The sequence below is a fragment of the Seriola dumerili genome, unplaced genomic scaffold (genome assembly GCF_002260705.1).
Source record: "Seriola dumerili isolate Sdu_G_001 unplaced genomic scaffold, Sdu_1.0 BDQW01000372.1, whole genome shotgun sequence".
NCBI lineage: Eukaryota > Metazoa > Chordata > Actinopteri > Carangiformes > Carangidae > Seriola > Seriola dumerili.
This window is the reverse complement of record NW_019174627.1, coordinates 97523-114384: the sequence shown is the minus strand read 5'-3', so window position 1 is coordinate 114384 and position 16862 is coordinate 97523. Positions and strand designations below refer to the sequence as shown.

At 42.7% G+C, this 16862-nt stretch overlaps 1 protein-coding gene across 1 annotated transcript; it reads left to right on the top strand.

The window, feature by feature from the left end:
* The first annotated feature begins 1789 nt into the window (after positions 1 to 1789).
* LOC111233120 (mucin-2-like) lies at positions 1790 to 15913 on the top strand. Its single transcript, XM_022760877.1, has 5 exons — positions 1790 to 1853; positions 3263 to 3929; positions 4314 to 4475; positions 5679 to 5883; positions 6265 to 15913. Exons 2-5 carry the CDS (start codon positions 3785 to 3787, stop codon positions 8513 to 8515), a joined length of 2763 nt encoding a protein of 920 aa, XP_022616598.1. The 5' UTR covers positions 1790 to 1853; positions 3263 to 3784; the 3' UTR covers positions 8516 to 15913.
* Positions 15914 to 16862: the final 949 nt, after the last annotated feature.

Below are 16862 nucleotides of genomic sequence, written 5' to 3'. Positions count from 1 at the left end.
GATAGATAGATACTATATTAAATGGGCTCATTCAATATATCCAAAAACTTAAGGTTCAACTCACCAATAAATGTGTAAATACAGGAGATCACACGTTTAGTTTCTGTTTTAAATGATAAAGTGTTATTTGTAGGGTTGTTGACTTGTTTTATGATGAATCTCTTCAGCTGTAAATATCAACAAAAGTGAGTGTGATAAATTATATTCTAAAGATCTTATATTTACCTACTTTCAATACCGGACATGAACTTTTAATGGAGTCTGTTGTTACTTTTATTGAACTGAGAGAGAGTGAAGAAAAGTTACATGTTGCTAAACAGAAACTTTGAGTTTTCAAACTATTTTTTTCCTGCAGCTTCGATTTAAAAAAAGAAAAGAAAGTTCCTTCTTGTTGCTACGAGCGGCAGCCTCTCGCAGCGTGCACTGTGATTGGCCCGCAGCCTGTCACCTCGGGCCAATCAGATGCCAGTGCGTCCGCCATGAGAATCCATCATTCTTCTTTTTTTTCATCATCACTACTACGATTTATTATCGATACTACGTTAATATGAACGTGCGGCCTGTTTGTGCAGCTCGTGTCCGTCGTGTTGACGCTTCGTCTTGTCAATCTTCTCCTCCACCTCCAGGATATAAATATAAATATGTGTTTGTTTAATAACGTAAACATGTTGTCATTGGTGTGAATGTTAGAAGACAAAAAAACAGACGAAGGTTCAGTTTCTGTTATTTTCTTCGGTTATTTCACGACAGACTCGTGCGCCTCCACTGCAGGGCTCGGTGCTGTCACTGGCTGGCGGCTGTAATGGCGGGTCTGTCGAGTTTGAAAAAACACCCACGCGCGGAATATCCGGTTTAAGTAACATTCGATTCTTCTTTACAAAATAAAAGTTTTGCTTTTTTTTTTTACATGACTTTTCGTCAAGGGTGGAATCACATTTATTAAAGTACTTTACTTATGCTCGGTTTAAGGTAGTTTTAATGCTGTGCCTTTGTTTGCGCAAATATAGCATCATGGGAATAAGGAATAAAGTGAACAGTGGCGGAGCCAGGGATTGTAAAAATTCGGGGCTTATCCCTAACTTAAGTCGATATTCAGGGACACGCTCCCCCGGGGAATTGTAACTGTATCAAGCCATTTGCACATCTTTTGGAAAAACATGAAAGTTGACCAAGAAAAGAAATCATTCTTAGTCTGCATCATATTTTGAATCTGATTGTTCTCTGTCTCCATCATTCTGAAACCACAACACAACAGATTTTGACAATGACTAATTTTTACTACTACCAAAATTGTCTGATGAGACTATTTTGAATTTATTATGACATAGGTGGGGAATGAATTTGTCATAAACAGCGTCGCTCATCTTGACACCTAATGGACAAAGCACATACAATCATTGTAAAAGTCCTGTAATACATATTAGCATATAGAGTTGTGAAAAATAAGCTACAAACAAAATAATTGCCCTTATATGTGAGCATATATAGTCCGTGATATAATATAAATGTTCGTACATGACCATATATACGATTTTCGTATGTGAAAACGAATGGCAGAGACCGTTCGGTTCGGTACGGGCTTTTATTTTGAAACCAACATAAGCGACAAGGCGGAAGTGTGTCGTCTCGTGCCGCGGGGACTTGACGAGCCGCTGGCGCTGATGGCGGCGGGGCTGGCGGAGGGTCGCACCGAGGAGGGAGAGCGAGGAGGCGGGGAACCGGAGAGACAGAGAGAGGAGGCCCCGGCGGTGCCGAGCACCAACACACGGACGGACGAACAGTAATTACACCGACAACAACAGCAGCGAGGCCCGCAGACGGACGCGGAAGAGGATGGACGGAAAGACGGAGTGGTACGATTGTTTTTGTTTATTAGCTACCGGGGGATTTTGCCGTTAACAACAGCTGGAGGGTTCGTCTGCAGGCTGGGCAGCTGAGAATACACACACTTATAATATACATACAGTGAATACTGCATTCAGTCAGTGTACACAGGCTCCGGTGGAGTAAAATAAAACCAGAATGTGTGTGAACTGATTATATTGTCACACATGTACAATATGTCCACATATGGCCTCTATGTACTACTGGATATTTATATATTTATGTGTGTGTGCTGCGTTCACTGACCATAAGCCATCATGTTTACCACGCTGCAAAGGCAGTCGTTTCATAGCAGTTTCGGGGTGTGTGTGTGTGTGTGTGTGTGTGTGTGTGTGTGTGTGTGTGTGTGTGTGTGTGTGTGTGTGTGTGCAGCACTGCAGCATGCAGGCAAAACTTGGCCTTGTGAGAAACTCTTTACAGACCACCAACGTTTCCTGTGAGTCTAACTGAACTCTGTTTTGACTCTGCAGTAGTGTGTGTGTATGTGTGTGTGTGTGTGTGTGTGTGTGCGTGCGCGAGTGCGCGCGCACGCTCGTATGTCTGTCATTGTGAGGACTATAGTGTGGAGGACGTTTTGGCAGGTCTTCACTCAGGGCTGAACATTTAAAGAGCTGTTTAAGGGTCAGGACTTGGTTTTAGGATTTAGGATCAAGATTTAGTTGGTGGTAGTTAGTTGATCACAAAGTGGATGCTACTAACAATTATTTTCATTACAGATAAATTAATAATTTGGTCTATAAAACAGTTAAAATGTCTTGTTTTGTCTGACTGACAGTTTCAAACCTCACATGGAACCATCACATTTTTGACATTTTTGCTTGAAAAATGACAAAGGATTAATGAATTATGAAAAAAGTTGGCCATTCATTTTCTGTTGATTGAAGTCCTACCTGCTGAAGCTTCATATTAGCTGTGCCTGAAATATCACATTAGCACAGAGTGGGGACTGTGGATTTTGTATTACATTGCTTACAATGAAGTTGCTTTAGAAAGGCACATCTTTGCTGCCAGTATGGAGAGGCTGGGCAATTTAAGTGACCAACAGTGCTTTCACTGCACATACGGGCATGTGAGTATTGTTGGAAGTCAGACTTGAAAAAAAAGTGAACTTATCCTTAAAGGTTAGGGCCCAGAGAATGCATTATATCAGTGATTGTCCTCACAAGTATAGATGTACAAACTTGTGTGTGTGTGTGTGACATGGACAGAGAGGGAGCATTGTGTCGGCTCGTGGTTTGAGCCAGTGCAGTGACGAATATCAAATAGGCCTGTAGTAGTGGACATTTCAGTGTGTGTGTGTGTGTGTGTGTGTGTGTGACGTACTGTCGTGCTGTTCATCAATAAACTATTGTATTTTTTCTTTTTCTCTTCTCTCCAGTTCAGGCCCTCCTATTGGCCGTCATCCTGTCTCACTCCACCAGCCGGTACTCTACCACAGCTGCAGTACTTGTGGTGTTTAGCGTCAGTCATCAGCACCACTACCTGTGTTTGCTAGTTGAGATTTATTGAACCATCAGAGAGTCTGCAGCTGTAAGGGGTGCTACTCAGATTTTGTTGCTAACAGACCTGCAGCTACAACCATAGGCCCCTGAATCATTTCTATCTTGTTGTAATCTTTCTGGTGATGAGCTCAAACAAGCACAAACAAAACAAGTATTCCCACCTGCTCTGAAAATGTAGATTAGCTTCATTTTGAGGCTACTTGGGGTTAGCAGCTAAGAGCTAGTGCACCAAACACCTGCCCCCCTCCAGAAGTAAAATTCAGTTAGAAAACAAATTAGCTAAAAATGTAGTTGGATTCTGACCAGGATCACGTGTTTAGTTGCTAACGGCTAGTTAGCGGCTAGTGGTGAGCAGGTAGCGGTGGCGCGGGGCTAAGTCCGGGCAGAGCAGGGGTGCGATGGAGTACCACTCCGGTGGCAGCCTGCCCCTGCTGGGGAGACCACGGTACTGCCCCGGGGCCAACGCTAATGGAGGATACCTGTGTGAGACGGGACACTGCTGCGGAGAGACCGGCTGCTGCACCTACTACTACGAACTCTGGTGTAAGTTGGTCATACTCATGTTCCCTGTTAGCATGGTTAGCACATTGCTAAGTTAAAACAGGTTCCACCACACAAGTTCACACAATCTGTTGAGATTAGTTGGTGGTAAATATTTACACCCAAGTGAAACAGCTGTGTAGCTAACTGAACCAAATGACAGAGCTAAAAAAAATATAGAATATAACCAGATTTACACTTAACAGGTTAAATAAGAGAGTAAGGGGGATCTCAATCAATTGCAGTCTGGACGTGCCCTCAAAAAAACTTTCATGTAGAATCTGAAAGAAATGAGATGAAGACTTTAATGCCTACAGATATCTCCAGACTGACCATTGAGTCACAGCAGTGTCTTTGTTTTAATAACATCTGTAATACTATGTCCAGGGTTCTGGCTGCTGTGGACCGTCCTCATCCTGTTCAGCTGCTGCTGTGCTTACCGACACCGCCGAGCCAAACTGAGAGTTCAGCAGCAGCAGAGACAGAGGGAGATCAGCCTGCTGGCCTACCATGGAGCCAGCTCCTACCCCTCCTCCATGCTGGACCTCAGTAAGACCGTCCATCTGTCTGTCAACATCAAGACAATGAAGCCAGTTCTTGTTTTGTTTTTTGTTTTTGTGTGTATGTGTTTGACGTTCGGCTGTCAAGTGACACACCGCTTTTCTAATCCGTCGCCTTGACTACTCAGTGGAAATTTACCGCTCGGAGGCCAGTGGAGTTTTCCTTAAAGGGGAAATCTGCTGAATTTCAAAAGTAGAACTTGTTTGTTCCCATTATGTCATGCACAAGTTGGAGGAACTTTGCTGGAGAGGACTTACAGCTCATAATTTATTGATTTAAAAACTTGTATTTCCTGAAATTGATTTTTCCCTGTGGATGGATTAAAACCATCAAAGATACAATGCAGCCAGTTGTTTTGTCAGCGAGTGGAAATCTACAGTTGAGCGTCTTAAAGGGGAATTCCCCTGAATATTTCAGTCATCCCAGTGTTCTGGGTAAATGCTAAAAGACAATAAATCAAGTTATATACAACAACAAAAAAATTAAACATACAAACACACACACATATGTATATATATATATATATATATATATATAGATATGATATATGATATATTGTATCTGCTACAGCTGATATTTGAGGTCTCCCTACCATCAGCTGCTAGGAATATCAGGACATGATGTCACTGTGTTATTTAAGTACTTATTTGCAGCTGTCAGATTCATCCCAAACTGGGACGCCCCGGTGGCCTCGGGGTGTTAAGGTATGGTCACATTACACCTCCGTCCTACAAATGTTGGCTCTGTCTCCCATTCACTTCTATTGAGGGCAGCACGATAGAGGAATTCAAGCATGCAAGTCCTGTTTTAGTACAACCAGCTCTGTCAGACTAACAGTTCAGAATTTACCTTTGTTCAACTTTGTGGATGTGCTCGGTCAACCAATAGAAACACTGCTGCACTGTGTTTGGTAATGTAGAGTGTAGGGCAGTGTTATTTAACTGATGTGTAATGTGACCGTACCTAAAGACGCTGACCATAAAACTACAACATTCATGGTTTAAATCTGGCCAGGGACCTTTCTTGCATGTCATACCCGTCCTTATCCAGTACTTTCCTGTCACCTCCACTGAGTACTATCTGACGATGGCAGAAATGCTCCATAATTACTTTAAAAAAAGTCATTTAAAACAGGAAATCCAAATGAGCTTATGCGACTTTGCTCTAACCTCACTTCCTTTCTGTTTTCAGGTTTCCTGGCGTCTCTTAAGTTGCCCTCCTATGAGGAGGTGGCCGCTCAGCCGTCGACCCCTCCTCCACCCTACAGCTCTGTGTTCACTACCCCACGCTACCCGCAGCCCCCCCGCACTGTCGACCCCCACCTGCTCACGCAGCATGGCCCACTGCTGCACCGGCCGCTCAGCGATGGTCCCTCCTCACTCAGCTCTGATAACAGGTAACAATGCTGCTAATGCTACTGGGAGTACTGGTGGTAATGCTCCTGCAAGCACTAGTAACTAGTACTGGAATCGTTAGCTTCAGCAAATATTGGCAGTATCACTAGTAACACTGGCAATGCAATACCATTAACTGGACTGATACTACTAAAGAGGTACTGGTCTTACTGAGGCTACTACTACATGTGTTGCTATGGCAATACCCACTACGACTTACTCCTTTTATTATGAATACTAATTATTACAAGTAGTACTACTAAGACTCCTAGCATTGCTACTATTAATACTTATGCTACTACTACTTTCCTAACTTCTGCTGTACCACTACATACATTGAACAACTGATAATTGAAACTGTAATACCTCAATCTTTCCTGTAGCTCCAGTTGTTCCTGCGACTCCTGCTGCCCCTCCTCTCCGTGTAGCTCCTCCCTATCGGCACCTGTCACGTATGAGACAGACACAAGCCACGCCTCCACGCCCAGTGAGGCCGCGCCCCTCACTCTTGATGTCACCATGGAAACTATCACCGCCGGGGCAACCTGCTTAGAGGTAAATGAGACACGATTTGCCTCTGAGAGGATGGTTGCCACGGTGGTCATTGACGTCAGCGAAGCAGACGCTGCCGGAGCTCAGGAACCTGTTGCCACGGACTCACCGGTTCCCAACCAGACTGTTACTGTGGCCGTTGTTACTAGGGCGGCCTCCCCTCAACCTCTGCCCTCTCCTGGTTCTGAGGTTGCCATTCCTGTTGGAACTACGTCCCCCATAAATCAACAGCTTGATCTAACACCATCTACCCCAATAGTTAGCACCTGTAGCTCAAGTACACTCCCTACTCCAAGTGCTGTTGACACAGCACTCCCCACCATCCAAATAATCAGTATTGAGGACCCATCTGAGTGCCCTGAAACTACCCCTGCCCCGAAAATCACTTCAGGCCCTTCTACCCCAACAGATAGCACTTCTGACAGACCCACAGCCAACCTAACCCCAGAAACCCTCAATCTCACAAGAACTTTTGATACATCCAACGTTCCTAGTAGCCCAACCTCAGTACTGTCCCCAAATGTTGGAAGAACTTTGGCCCTGATAACAGGCTCTGCTGGTCTCCCAACCCTGGACCCAAATCCTAGCCTTGTGCCAATCTTGGCACCTTCAGACCCTACCCAAGCTCCAGACCCAGTACCTTCAAACCTTACCCAGACTTCAATCGAAGTACCTTCAAAGCTTACCCAAGCTCCAGACCCAGTGCCTACAAACCTTAACCAAGCTGCAGACACAGTACCTACAAACTTTACTCAATCTCCAGAAGCAGTACCCACAACCCTTACCCCTTTTCCAGACCAACTATTGCCAAATCTTACCCAGGCTCCAGAGTCAGTACCTTCAAACCTGATCCCCTCTCCAGAACCAGTATTGCCAAACCTTACCCAAGCTCCAGAGCCAATACCTTCAAACCTTACCCCAGTGCCAGACCCACAAACTAAAACCACCCTCGTTCCTGATTCCTCACTCAACCATGTTCTAACTCCCGCACATTCAAACCTTACCCTAGCTACAGATGCAGCACCCACTTCACCCACATTATCCCATTGCCAGAACCCAGAGCTGTCACCTGGGTCAGGTCTTCCCCTGGTTCCTCCCAGCCCCATGTCAGATCTGCCCAAACACCTGGGGGCTGTAGCTGTTCTTGAATCTTGTTTAAATCCAGATACAGCACTGGTTGATTCGGGTCCTTGTCTGGTCCTGTCTCAGTTGTCAGGGTCAGACATTATCGGCCCATTACCATCAAATATCCAGACTGGTTTAAGCTCTGGATCTGGTTCTGGATCATGCTCTGGTGTTGGTTCAAGATCAGGTACACTGCACTGTCCTGCCCCAGTGCTCACCTTCCCAACACCTGTATCCTCCTCTTCCTCCTCTTCCTGCCCAGCCATAACCATAGAGTTGGAATCAAATTTTGCTCCTCTTCAGTCACCCCGCTCAGCCCTCTCCCCATCCTCACCTGCATCCCTTCCCTCTCCTCCGTTTCTCCCTTCCCCTCCAGCCCTGCCTTCCTCCTCCCTCCCAGCCCCAGCTTTACTCCTGGACCCCCTCACAGCTCTGCACCAGTCCGACAAAGGTGCATCGTCGTCTGGCCATGCTTCCTCACTCTCCCCCTCACCTCGTGCCACTCAGTCCCCTCCAAAACAGACTCTCTTCTCCCCCTGTGTGGACGTCTTTGAACCAGGACCTCCCAACTGGGAGGATGGAGAGGAAGAGCAGGAGGAGGAGGACAATGATGATGATGAAGAAGATGACATGGGAGCTGATGAGAGCCAGTATAGACATCGACGACTAACTGGTGACTCTGGGATCGAGGTGTGCAGGTGTCGGGTAGAGGATGAAGATGATGAAGAGGAGGAGGAAGAAGAGGAGGGGGAAAGGAAGGAAGATGGTAGGAGAGGAGGAGGAGGAGAGAGGGATAAAAAAGGAGGTGGAAACACTGATCTCCATGATAGTGTGGACTGCCCCGCCAGAGGTCAGATAACCACAGGGGAAGGACTTACACTGTGTAACCCCACCTCCACCACTACACCAACATCAGAGGACAGTGGAGAAGTCGTCATTGTCATGGAGACAGTGTGATTGACATCAATGGGAAGATCACAGCATTCGTCATCCAAACAAGGGATGAAGAGAAAGTAAATTATGGCATCCACCCTTAAAACTGTTTTTGGAAATTGTTCTGTAACCGGGAGTTTGTCAACGCAGATGTTGATGAGTCACATCATATCAATACATGTTGCTACTTCAGCAGCTGTTAGTCAGACCAGCACAGGTACCGGATGGGTCACAGGAAGAGATTCAACAGGAAGCATTTCCTCAACTCTAACTGCGAATTGAAATTTTAATTAACCGTGGTTCCAGGCTTCTGCATGGTGAGTACCGGTGTGTTTAAATAGGAGGAGAGGTGTTTACTCAGATTGCATCCAAGGTTGATAAAGTTTTACAGCCTCTATAGAACCACTTGAGAACTGTTTTCAGCTATTTGTAAAATTTCAAGAAAGATTAGGACCCTTGCTTTCCATTTTGATCCCAACAGAGTAACACTGGAGAGTTGTCTATTTATGAGGAATGCCTAAATCTCCACCAGAGGGTATGATCAGAGAGTGACCTGAAACAGCTTGCTTCGACGTGTCTGTAGATCAATTCAGAAATGTTGTCAGTCAGAGTGAACAGCCTAATAATTTGGATTTGTTTGTAGAGGTTAAAAGTGACACCGTTCACTGTCTTGTCTTTAGCTCTAATTTCCAAAATACTTAGAGTTTCAGAAGAGTCGGTCAAATGTACCCTGTGGAGTTACATTCAGTCTGTCTCTAAAGCTCGTTGTTTGTATCCTTGAAGCCTGAAAAATATGTTGAATCAATTCCCTTCCTCATATTTTAAAGGGATATTCCTCCAATTTTACGTTTACCAGAGGAAAAAAGATCTGATGAAAGATGCCATTGTGTTTTTCTAAGTGGACCCTGCTTCAGTTTTAACTATTCTTGTTTTACTCTGTCTCTTACAAGAACCCTAACTTTATGGAAGTGCCATATGTGCTACATGTCCATGTACATCCCCATGTGAATGTAAACCAAAATGGGAACCTGCTCATCAAAATATTGTTCCATAGCATTACTACTGATCCACAGGGTACCTTTAACCTGAACTACTAGTCATTATAAGCTTGCTAACCAGCCAGCAGCAGATTTTAAAGGATGCTGTGGTTAGCTAACAAGCTGAACTTCCTGAAAACAAAATCAGTGAGGATCAGACTGAGATGCAAATTGGCCATCAATCATTCATTTTCAGGTCTGTTGACAGATATCAAAGCAGGTTGTTAATCACAAAGCTAATCCTGAGTCCATGTCTTATGGGAGGTACCGTAATTATCAGTTACCAACTTGTAAATAGCGCTCACACATCAGCATCCAAGTAATTAATGAATTAAGACTCTGACACTCTGATCTTTTTGAAACTTTGCACTTTAATACAGCATCAAAAATCTGTCGTTCAAAGTAATTAAAGGTTGGTATAATAGATATAGAGCTGCATTGACCATGCACAGGTTTTTGTTTTTTTTTTTGTAGTCATACAGCTTTGTCGAGTGGTCCAATGACGTCCACGCTCACAAGTCACAAACGTCAGAATCATTCCCATCTCCGCTTTCCGTCCCACATAAAGACTGCGAACGTGGTCGCCTTGGTCTGCTTTATGCCTCTGACAGAAAGTACATAGTGTTTCTTACATCTATCTGTCACCAACAAGAAAAGAACAACTTTAAATAGTTGAAGATTTAGCAGAAGACACCTCGCTTGTCTTGGGCACTGACAGGGGTTTGGAAACGTGCCGGGGACAAATTGGCTGTTTTGGAAATGAAGAGAGACTGATGTAGGAGGATGATTCACTCTGACTGACAGAGGGAAGACTGATTCATTCATTAGAGGGAATGATTTGATGAAGAAGTCTGTCAGGAAAGCAGAATTAGGTGGGTAGTTTATGAAACGGGAGAGACAGCTTCTCAGATTTGATGCGACCGTGGCAACTTGATCCTATATGGAAGGTTTCAGGGCGGAGGGATCGGCTGGTTTCCTGTGCGTTGGCCTTTCAGCAGAGAAAAGCTTTTGCATAAATAGGAATAAACAATGGGCGCTGTTAGACAGAAACAAAGCACCAAACAGAACAGAGATGAGAGCACGTCATCATTCCCGTCTTTGTCTCTTTCTCTGAATCTGAGGTCAGATGCAACAACACAGACGCCACAGAAGCTACTTTCAGTCCCTGTCTAAACTCTGAAATTACCTTTCACATTGTGCATCTCTCAATTCATAGACACCTCTCCTTTTTTGTCATTCAGAATTCTTAATAAATTTACATCATCCTACAAAAATCACCAAACAAGTCGAGCTTTTTCAGGGCCTTCAAAATGACAGTAACCTCAATCAATAAATCGTTAAAAACTACAGAAGCCGAGTCATTAGAATTTATTTTTAGGCCATTGTTGTATATTACATATTAATGTATTTGTACACTGTCAGGTTGATAGGCGTGTCAATATTGATATTTTGTGACAGAAAGACTTAAAGGTAGAGTATATTTTGTCAATGACAGAGTGTTAGTAACATTTGTATTGTACATGCTGGTGTATTTCTAACCACCTTAGCATCTGAAATTAGTGAAGAGCAATATTTTTCATCAGCAAGAGTCTGTGTGTAAATAACCCCCTCCAGAAAATTCAGGACAGCTGCTTCAGGAAGGGTTGATAGCAAAGAAACGCATTGTCATTGTTGGGTGAGAACCTTGTTACTCCAGTTCAGGTGATTGGCCCTGTCGTTTGGGCAATTGCCACACTATTAGCTTGATAAAAATCTGTCCTGAACCCTCCAGACAAACTGAGAAATGCATCAGGGTGAAGAAGAAAACAGTCAACACCTTGGAGATCTGACATTTTTACCCAACAACAGCAGTAAAATGATTGTAAGAGCAGTTTTTAACAGATGAGTCACTTCCAACATGCTTGACGAAGGTATGGCATCACACATTTGTAATACTTTTTAATTGTGTCAATGAAGAAATGCTATCTTTGTTATCTTTGTCCACATTATGATAATAACCTGTTCAACAAAACATTCACAGATATTTCCTTGAAGCAAGAGGCTCTCCCACTCTCTCTTTTCACTGGGACTAAAGGTTGAACATAGGAGTTAGTGAGACGTGCGTTACCTTTTCTTACACCTGCTTCCACAAAGTGCACTTGTTTTTTTGCAGCTTGTCATGAAAGCTGTGTTAGAAAAGTTTCACAAATGTGTGTTGATCCAAACCAGATGTTGAAAGTGTGTTGGAAAAGACGCCAGAGTAAACCAACGTGTAGCCAATGAGACAAAGAGTGTGCAGTGACGTTATTAGATTGTACTTGCAGATAATTGCTTGAACCAGAACTCCTCAAGTGGGAATGTTCAAATGACATCTTATTCAGACTGGATTTATGCCTGTAGGGGAGGGGGAGGGGTGATTTCAACATTACCTGCTCTGGTAAGTGATTGGTGGATGTGGGAAATATATCAGCCCCACTCCAGTAATAATTATAGCCACAATGACCTACTGGTCCTCCTGTAATTTAAAGCCCATCCAGAGTGATGTCCTTGTATTTGAAAGTGGATCTCTTGAGCAAGAGCTGCTTTTGCTTTTACTTTACATATTTACAAATCACCTTGGTGTGAAATTTGACTTTTGTGTGAAAATTGAGGACGTCAAAAATGTTATCGCTAACCTGATAGATGGAAACATGATAACACCAATTTATAGGCCTTGCTGGGAACCAATATGATTTTGAGCTCTGTGTTTTTTAACCTTATATTTTGGCAGCTTGGCGCCATTAAAAGTGAATTAGCTACTAGCTGTTTGCAGAAGACCCACTGGATGTACAGACAACCATCACTTTGATACAAAAAACACTTAGAAACCTGATGATTCTCAGGCATGTTCTGCAAGATACAGGAACATCTTTTTGTATGATTTCTAAGCAGATTTATGGACCTTTATTTGTGATGGACATATCCTCGGGACACGTAACTCACACTGAATGATATCAATATATGTTTCCTGACTTAGTGATCAGGTTTGACTGAGTTATGACTCTGACAGGGAGTGTGACTTTTGTCCTGCTGAATGTCCATGTCTATCACAAACCATTTTCTGTAATTTCACCATGGTTAAAATGGCGTCTTGAATGATTGGTTAAATCACCAAAGAGCACAGTGAATGTTTCACTCCCCACCTCCCCTCTGATGTTAATCCAGTTGGAATGGGGCTTTTGAAAGTAAAGACATGACATCTTGAGGCAATATCATGTTAGGAGGAAAGTAATGTTCTCAGGCTCCCTGTGTAACTATGGCAACCGCTGTGGAGCAGTGGTCACCTGATGATTGTGTCATTCACCTGTATCATTAACTCAGCCTTCTCCGATGGAAAGACCTTGAGTCTGTTTGACTGATCCTTAAACCCTGTGTCCATGCTGCATTACAACACGGACTGATTGCAAAAGGACAATGGGTGTGTCTTCGCTGACATAGTGACCCATACGGATGCCCATGATGGACAAAGCTATGTTGGACTTCATTATGACAAAAGCAATGTCCTGCCATGGAGAGGACGTGATGGAGTGGACAGATGTTTCAAACTGATTGGCAGCTGGATATTTTCTGGACTGCTGGACGTCTTGGTACTCAGTTTGGCAACCAATGTGCACAAGATTGGATTCACACACGGATGGATAACCACGATCCAATCTTCCTTTTCTAAACCTCTGTGGGTAAATTCACAGACATAGAAATCTGGTTTTGCGCCGATCCAGACTTTGGAGCAGTCCAGGAGATTCTCTGATGATGTCTTTGATTCATCTCAGACTGAGGTCTAAAACACGACCTTGTTCGATTGAATCCAGGCAAAATTTGCGCCTGTGGACTGAGAGTTCGTCGAGGCTGAAGGACCTCCTTGAGAAAGCTCAAAGGTGACACCGAGCCGTTGATGTTGTGGTTGATGTTGTGGTTGATGGTGTTTTTTGTTTACTGAACTAATAAGGTTATATATCTCCATGGTTACAGAGTGCCATTTCTACTTGACAACTGTTACTACTTAGCATTAGATAGAGTTGTTCCCGCTCTGTGTGGGTGTGAACTTTCAACCAGAATGACTGGAGAAATTTTGTCAGAAATCTGTCTGTAGCTCGGGTTCCCAAAGGCTCTCAGCTCTCGGATCAGCCTCATGAAGGGAATGCAGCTGGTTTTGATGCGACATCTGTCACTTCATTCAGGATTTTTATCTAAATGATCTCACAGCACCGGTTGACGGCGTCTGTAAGGGTCAAAACAGAATGAAACTGTAGTAGAAGCCGACAAGGTAGGTCGGGACAACTTCAGCAGAATTCCTGGAGTCACAAAGTGAGGGTGAGTTCCTACATAGCTTAATAGGTTCTGCAAGGCACCAGCATTGCCAAGGTTGGGGGTTCACCTCCCACTGAAGTTTGTGACACTCAAGATATCGATACTCATTGGGCTGTGAGGCATTTAGGGGTTAAATCTTCAACCTAATGATAAAGCTGAGATGATCTCCCTGTACGCGAGGCTGATATCAGGGCCGAGCTCACTTTTGGAAACCCGTTATTTCCCTCTTTTTGTTGAGTTTTTGTAGTTTTTCATCAAATGTCGGTGGACGAAAACATTGAACAACAGTCCTCTCTCGGAGTTTCACACTGACTGGATTCACACTGACAGGTCAGATTTGGTTTCAACCCAAAATTGACCCCAGTATGATTGCTTAAAAGCTATAATTGATTACTTGACTACCTTTAGTCCTCAGGTTACCTTTGAAATTCTTAAAGTAAAGGTTCCAGACTTCTTTAGAAACTTTGGCTGCAAATAAAGTTTAGTTTATCAACCTCTACCAGTGATCAGCTCCACTAGTCAAGGTTCCCTCCAGTATAGCTAGGTAGAAATAATTTATTTTACATTGTTGTTACTGTCAACTTTTACGGTGGAATGTTTTCTTGCGTGTTTCTTAATGTATGAGGTTGACAGTGTTTGACACTTAAGTGGTGACTGGATCTTCAAGTGCTTGAATAAGTGTTCATGAATTTCAACTGCATTATGAGAACTGCGAATATTCTACTTCCTCACTTGGAAATAGAATTATATAAGAATGTTCTGGATCTGCATCTAAAAGACTCAAGATTACAATCTTTACGTATTACACACTTTATCATCCGACTGTCAACACTAACTGACCCAGACTGGAACAGATTCAGTCCAACATGATGCCTCGGCTCAACATTCATAATGGGTGATCCCACCTTCAACTCTGTGGTAACTCAAATTATGTCCTTGTCTTCTCACCACGATATCTGCCCCCCATTGGTGATCTGATTGTACTGTGAAGCAGTATGCTAACTTAGTCACAAAGGTCAGTGACTGAAGACTACATCTGGGCATTTTTCTGCAATGCAGTCATCAGATTGTTGGGGAGGGATGGGAGGAAATATACAAGTCAGCTGAGTAGAAGAAGAGGTGGAGCCTGCAGGTATTTAGTGCACCTTGGGTGAATTTCAGACACATTATCATTGGCAGGTGAAAAGCAACAGCTTATGTGGAAATAACAGCATCACAAGTTCTGATTATGGTTGCTAATGGTGCATCACTTTGCAGGTATCCAGGCTATAAATGGAAATCCATCATTAGACCCAATGCAAGAGCTGTTTGGAGAGATCCGAAAGGTGTGTGTTTTTTTTAGAAGCTGTCAACATCATCAGTTTGGGCATCATGTGAACCTTAGTTCTGAGAGAGAGGGCTGAGGAGACTATAAGGTGAGGATGAGGTGGTTCCATTAATATGAAAAAACCCACTTTGATTCAGAAGCCCAACAAAATAAAGGTTAAGGCTTCAAGTTTCAACAGAAGCTGAAACATCTAAAGTTTTTTTTGAGATTCCTAGATATTGTCACATCAGTCTAATCTGGGTAACCAGTCATTCAGAGTGCTGTCCTGTAAAACCTGCACTGACCCTGAAACGTGAACCCAGTCAACGTTTTTGACAACTCTGGCTTTTGGCCTCATTCAATTTTTACCATTTTGGACCCTTTGATCAACTTTCACTTGTTCTATGAGGAGATTTGAAGCAGCGCCACCAGTGTTGTTTGACAAAATGATTTAATTTACTAAAACTTAAAGTATGTTCCTTCTCTCGTAGGAGCCCCTCCCTCTGTCTAAAGAATGTTTTCTCGTTATCTCTTCTCTTCTGTCCTTCCTTTTTGCATGAGGTTTCTGTCGGAGGAGTCGAAGGAAGCAGAGAAAAGATCAGTCTTTAAAATCCCTTAATATTACGATGATAATGATGCTAATTATTAGTATTATCTAATTAATAGTGAGTGTGTATGTGTGGATGTACGTATGTGTGTGACCTAACTAAACCAGCCTGTTCTAACAATGTGTGAAGATATACTGAATAAAACTGTCAAATCTACCACCTGTCTGTCTGCAGTCATCCAATACACCATCACCATACTGAAGATCAATCTTTATTTATTGATTAAAACACAATGATAATGTCAAATTACAGTCTGCCTGGGCCACACTCGAGCTCTGTCAAATCAATCATAATTCATTTTTAATTAGAAATGTTTATTTCGAATAACAATTTCAGAGGGAATAAAAACATCCTCTTTTATTCATTAAACATTAAGTGGCTTTAATTTTTAAAGCTCAGTTTAATTATACTTTGATTTTTTTCCGATTGTACTTTAATCAGCTTTTGAAATTAGTCAAGCATAGCATTAGCAGGTAGCTGCTATAGCACAGTGTTGGTATAGTTGGAGCAGTTAGATTAGCATTAGCATTTTTTATGTAATCAAGTAGTTCAGATTTACAATGCTGTGTACTAATCGATATTATCTAATCCGAAAAATGGTGTTTACACTGAATAGTAAAGATTTTATAGAAGCAATTTTGGTAACTTTGTACATCTTTGGCAAAATTTTATATACTTCACTTGAAGGAATGAGGCTCACAAACATTTGAAGCCCTAATTATTACAACCTATTATAAACTACTTTAATGGTGGAAAACTGACGATATTTTAATTTTTGATTTCTTTCACTTTATTGTCACAGGAGTGTTTTAATATTTACTTCTGCAAAATTTTAACAAAGCGACAAAAATTTTAGCGTAATGTTTCTTTCTTCTGCCATTTATTTTGACTTTTACCCTGTCCTTTTTTATTTTATTTTTTTTAAGTATATTTTTTTGGGGCTTTTTATGCCTTTATTTGATAGTGCAGTAGAGAGAGACAGGAAATGGGGAGGCAGAGAGAGGGGGAATGACATGCAGCAAAGGCCTGCAGCGAGGACTGTAGCCTCTACACATGGGGCGCCTGCTTAGACCACTACGCCACACGACGCTCCA

Coding starts and splice junctions, on each gene's coding strand:
- LOC111233120 (XM_022760877.1), top strand. CDS start 3,785: ATGGAGTACCACTCCGGTGGCAGCCTGCCCCTGCTGGGGAGACCACGG. Junction 4,476..5,678: donor CTCCTCCATGCTGGACCTCA/GTAAGACCGTCC, acceptor TTCTGTTTTCAG/GTTTCCTGGCGTCTCTTAAG. Junction 5,884..6,264: donor TCACTCAGCTCTGATAACAG/GTAACAATGCTG, acceptor TCTTTCCTGTAG/CTCCAGTTGTTCCTGCGACT.